This window comes from Arachis duranensis, chromosome 5 (genome assembly GCF_000817695.3).
Source record: "Arachis duranensis cultivar V14167 chromosome 5, aradu.V14167.gnm2.J7QH, whole genome shotgun sequence".
Lineage (NCBI taxonomy): Eukaryota > Viridiplantae > Streptophyta > Magnoliopsida > Fabales > Fabaceae > Arachis > Arachis duranensis.
Window position 1 is genome coordinate 26,066,677 of NC_029776.3, and position 6,086 is coordinate 26,072,762.

The 6,086-nt window shown below is 32.0% G+C and overlaps 1 protein-coding gene across 1 annotated transcript; it reads right to left on the reverse strand.

Moving 5' to 3' along the window:
* Positions 1-218: 218 nt before the first annotated feature.
* Positions 219-5,356, reverse strand: LOC107488884 (xyloglucan O-acetyltransferase 1). The gene is made up of 2 exons (XM_016109667.3): positions 4,800-5,356; positions 219-1,464 (listed from the first exon to the last, which is right to left on the reverse strand). Exons 1-2 carry the CDS (start codon positions 5,245-5,247, stop codon positions 377-379), a joined length of 1,536 nt encoding a protein of 511 aa, XP_015965153.1. The 5' UTR covers positions 5,248-5,356; the 3' UTR covers positions 219-376.
* Between the last annotated feature and the right edge of the window lie 730 nt (positions 5,357-6,086).

Here is a 6,086-nt window from a genome sequence, read left to right on the forward strand (position 1 = left end):
TTTAAAACATTTCTGTTACATTTAGGAATAGTCCCTTGATGTAATGTATTAGCTGCTGGAGTTCAATTACTTTTGGATTATTTATTGTTAGCTTTGCTGAATTTTACATAAATCCCTACCCAGAATCTTTCTAAGAAAAAGCTGAAATAAAAATACAACCATTGTACACGTATTGGCCTTAAAGCAACTGCAATGTGCAATATCAAACACAGTCAATATAATGAAACATAATCAACACTTAATCATTTTATTGAAATTGTTGCTTCCTTCTAATGCAACATTATTCACAACCCAATAATGGCGGAAAGAATAAATTGTGACAAATGTATTTACATTTTTTTTCTTCTTGAATAGAAGAATATCTGATTGTTCTTCATCAGTCCCTGGCTTTACCCCAATTCTTTATCATCTCTAGAAGAATCTCATTCCATGTATCAATAGGACCAGGCAAACACCAATGAACACAATCATTTTGAACAAGTTTGGGAACCCCATTAGCAAATGGAAAAGGGACCATATAAGCTCCTGGATGCCCATCTGGTCTCAACAATGATAACTTAGTCACATCCATTGCCTCTATCCTAAACCCTCCAAATTCTTTGCCTTTTTCCTTGGCAATTTCCACTTCTTGCATATCAATCTTTCTAATGGCAGCATTCATTCCTCTAAACTTCTTCCTTCCAAGCTTCACGTAAGGCCTGCTTCTTGCACAAGTACCTCCTTTATCCCAACCACCTTCCTCAAAATGAGAAGGAGAATATGTTCTCACAATTACATCCACTTTATCACCCTTTGATGCTTTTCTCTCTATTATGGTATTAATAGCGAGCCTCAAAGCCTTTCTTATTGGGCCATACATGTCCATTTTTGTTGTGCAATTAGGATGTTGAAACTTTAGACAACCCACAATTGAACCACCCTCATAGTAAATTGAAGGAACATCAAACCAATGACCTAGTGAAAGAACAATCAAATCCATTTTATCTAAATGCTCCGCCCACTTCTCATTAACACGGTCCAAATGCATTTTGTTATGGTAATTGGGCTCAGTTATCACTCTTTGCACACCTTCCACAAGAAATGGGGACCAATAGAAGGAAAAATGTACATTATGGGAAGGAAAGTGCCATTTGTTGAAAGCAATAGGGTTAGGAGTTGAGGCAGTGGATAGCATGCAAATAAGAGAGACAAATTGGTTCCTAGAAACTGAGTCTCCAATAAAAGCTATGTGCTTGTTGGAAACATGCTGGAGGAAAGTGTTTGGTCCAAACTTTGGAAGACTGCATTTATTTGGTTTCCATCTCCAATAGAGATATTCTGAGTCAGGCCTTCCATTGGCTTTGCAATTTTGAGTATCTTTGATAAAAGGACATGAGGTGCTATTATACATAGGACCTTTTCTATAAGGGACCCATTTTCCATTCGTGTAGTCACATGATCGGATCTTATAAGCAGTTGCCATTTCTACAACAAAGGAACAATTAATAATTTGTCACTCAATTATAGATAGAATAAATCAATGTGACCCGAACCGGCCGGCCAAACTGAAAATCGTTTGACTATGCCGTTCGATTGATAAGCCAATTGATTATGAACAGTCGTTCGAAAACTAGCTAAATTTTAATGGACTGTTCAAATTTATGACAAAAATAACTTTTATATATAATACATTATTTTTATTTTTAATATTATACCATAATATATTTAATAATACAAAAAAATAATACATTTAATTTAAATTAAATATATAATTTTTTTATTTGGTTATTTTTTATTATTCTATAACATAAAATATATAACATTCATAATTATATATATATATATAAACTTTGAGATTTGACTATTTTCTTTTTTATTTAACTCTTATATTATATTTATGAGAATATAAAATTTTAGTTAATTTTGCACTTTTAATTTATGTATTTTTATAATTTATATTAGCATATATTTATTTTTATTTTGTGTATTTATTTATAATTTTATATATTATTTAATTATAATTCAATTAGTCCGGTTGAATTATAGTTAAAATGTCAAATTATTTAAACTGCTAAATCGATGAACAATGAGCAATTTAATAACTGATTCGATTTTTAAAATCTTAGCATAAATACCCAAATTATTAATATTTTTATTTTTTAGAAGTTCTTAAGAATCATTCTGGTTTTATTTCCCACCAACAGTAAGATAAAGTTTGGTTGTTCTCCTTAGAATATGAAGTATGGATTTTATAATTGATTAAGAAAAGTTTTTTATTTTTATTTTAAAAGCTTCTTGTCGAAATTACTTTAAGAGGAACTGCTAATACAAATCGTGTTATTTCCAAATCAGTTCTAACTTCTAACTAAATCAAATTTGCATAATATATATAATTAGTTCTACCCATAAAAGCGACCTATATATATATAATTAAAGTTATCATAACTAAACATACAAAAAGAATTGTTGAAAAGTAGCTAGGGAAAGCATACCAATAAATTAAGACAAGTTATGGCTGTTTTTGGCTGATTTTTTTTATTATTAAATATTTTTATTATATAAGATTTATAATTTTTGCTTTGTTAGTTCTATTCAGTCATTAATATTTTTTAACATCTCAAATTTATTAGAAACTAGCGACTTCCCAGGCTGTTAAGTCTTTGTCTAATATTTTTTTATGTTCTTATTTACCTAATTATAGAATTGATAATCAATAATCTGAAAAGAAAAAAGACAAAGATAATAAATTATTAAAAGAAGCTTCCATAAAACCATCTTATATTGACCATGCAAACAATAAATAATTCTCCCATGGGAAAAAAATACCAACAATACAATGCCACAATATGCATTTTGCATCAAAGCTGAGTATCAACAAATGACAAATTGCTTGTCTAAAACGTTAGTTTATATCTCACATTGGGTTTGTGACATGTTGTCCGCACTTGGATCCTAACTAGACTACACCACAGGGCCGTTTGGGCAACGTGTCCTCCTATGATCGGCAATTTCGCACGTGCTAAATTTCCACCTCTTAACACCACCAGAACCCAGGGCATCGTTGCTGCGCTCAGTCCCTTTTGTTTGAACCGCAGTTGGGTCCCTCACCCCTAACTCATCTGTGTGTTTAGCAGAGCCCGCATAAGACATTAGAAAAGTTAAATAAATTAAATTCACAACAGCTAATATAACACCTTCTATGAGTGTTTTTTTTTTGGCAATGCATCACAAATTCCATCATCTAGCAATAACTTTATTCAACGCCTTGCCTTTGTGTCAATCATATATAATAACATCAACATTTCAAACAACACACTTGCTAGACACTAATTATCCTATAAAACTTTGAAATCCTGCAACCAATGCACACAAAAAAAATCAATGTATAACATTGCCGAGTTTTTATTGTCTCAATCTCCAACAACGATCAACTTAAGATTCCCTTCTAACCACGCCATCAAGTTAGCACTATTAAAAGTCTACATAAATTAGGTTATCTGTTTGAAGCCACATAGTCATTAATTTGTCTCAAAAAAGCAAATGTTAAAGCTTACTAGGAAAATACCTATAGATTTTATATAATAATATATTATGTATTGATTCCAAAACATACGGGATTTTAGTATCCAATTTATTTTTAAACAACAATAAACCCCTCAAAATCTTGAGTCAAAATCTTGTCTTAATTCAACAATAAACCCCTCAAAAGTTCTCATATGAAAGGACTAAAACACAGTATGCATTTAGGGTCTTGAGTGTGAATGGTGTAGGTGTGAGTGCCGAAGGTATAAGTTCTAATAATCTTAGAAGAATTTTCTAAAAGCTAAAACTTGAGCAAGCACAACAAAATGGGTATCAGCTCTAATGGAGCAGTTTGAGAAGTTTAATTCTTTCTACCCATTATTATTCTTCACCACTCCTATAAATCGAAACCTAATTTCTACGTGGGAACAACACTTTATCATGAATGCTTCTGTTGTTCATACACCTTATCAACACTAGCCAATATTCAAACATGACAGAGTTATCATTCAAATTAAACAAATCGACTTCTCCCTCCACATGTGTGATAAGTCGATAACAACACTAGAATCAGCCACAGAATGACTACTCCAGTGGCTTTCAAGTAGATCGAAATAGCTCCAGCACACTACATTGCCATGCTCTCTTTCGACTTGGTTATTGGCTCTTCCGTCGATAGTCTATACTGCCATCCATGCGAATCTTTCGACGATAATCAGAACTTCTTCTTTTTATTGACACCCACTGTTAACTTCTTCTCACCTTCAATACACTCCACCTCCTTCCATCACCATCCCGCCACCAATATATACCCTAGAAGTAATTAATCTACTTTTTTTGACTTCAAACAAACTCACATGGCCAATTCCAAAACCCAGAACCTATTTGCTCTATCATTCAAGAACTACTCGGCTACATACTTTTTAAACTACCCGTTATTGATATTTTTACACTTTAAATAAAGTTAATCTCGTCAATTTTTTGTCCACAAAATGACAGCTTTTCATGGGGCTACCTTTTCGTACAAGTGAACATGATGTTCTACATTGTGTCAGAGTACATGTGGTAATGTTTTAATTTTATGAAAAGTGTAAAGAGGTCAGTAAGTTTTATAATTTGTAGTCATCAATTAGTTATTATTAGTATTTTTAATAATGTGAAATTACATCTAATAGTATAAAATTGTTTACTTTCTTTTTGCTGGTTAAATATTGGCCAAATTTTAATAAAAATATTAGTTAGCCTCCTAAATTTCTTTATATAATATATCTTAAAAATTTGCATGCATGCACATGTACCTGTAATAGTGGTGGTAAAAGGAGGAGGAGGAGGAGAAGATGGTGGCAGTAGTGGTGGTGGTGCTGACGGAGGAGGAAAAGAAACGGGTGGTGGAAAAGTAGAAAGAGGATGAGAAAGAGGAAGAGACAATGGATATAGCGGAGGAGGAGGAGGAGGCGGCGGTGTCAGTAGAAGAGGAGGAGACAATGGATATAGTGGAGGAGAAGGAGGTGGCGGCAGTAGAAGAGGAGGAGGAGGAAGGGGAGGGGAGGCAATAGCACTAGAAATTGAATAGTGAAGAGGATGATGAGTTTGTGGAGATGGTGTAAAGTATAGATAAAAGCAAAGGAAAACCATTGGAAAAAGAGACATGGGTGATGTAACCACATAGAGAGTGCATGGAATAACTCTCTTTGTGAGGAACATCGATGAATAATGATAATTCAAAGAAGGGTTTATGCTTCTCATTTTCTTCACTACTACTCGCTCTTAGTTTCTTTCAGCTAATAAGAAGATTCAAGAGAAATTATATGTCGGCAGTTCAGAAGAGAGAAAGACACAAATTCATTGCTGGGTTATCCATCTGAGCCTTAAACTAAAATGCGAACACATGGTATAGGAATCTCCATCATCTCGCTCTCTATTGTTTCTTGTCTTTTTGGTCAAAACTACAACCCAGGTTTCTATTAACCATACCATCAATAATATTTTTAATGGGGTAAAATTATATTTAATGGTGGAAGATCACTCACTTTTATTTTAATGGTTAAGTATTAGTTAGAAAATACAAAAGTCGCCAGCTTCCTAAATTTTTTTTTTGAGTAATGTTAGAGAATAATAATAATCTAAAATTATCTTATTTAATTTAATATTTATAATTATATATTTATTATATTTAAAATTATTCATTTATTTTAATAATAATTAAAAAATATAAAATAAGAAAATTCTGTGCTGCATTGAATTAATTTTCTATTAACTTCTAAATATTTTTGAAATTTAAATACTAGAGACTTAAGAAGAGTAAAATGCATGAGTTTCATTTGAAAAACAAATTTGTTGAATATATGTTACCTTCTGAACTCCAACTGTAAGCAACCATAGTTTCTTTTAACACGTTTGGATCCAACATGAACTCGTGTGTTTATTTTGCTTGGCCTTTATTCACTCTTGTCCTTCCACTTTTCTATATTCCCTCTGCAGTTTGAGTTTTCCTTCTAACAACAATAAAACAAATAATGTTACTAATGAATCATAAGTGAAACAATTAAGTTTAAGAGATTATATTGAAATGGTTTCAAAAATGT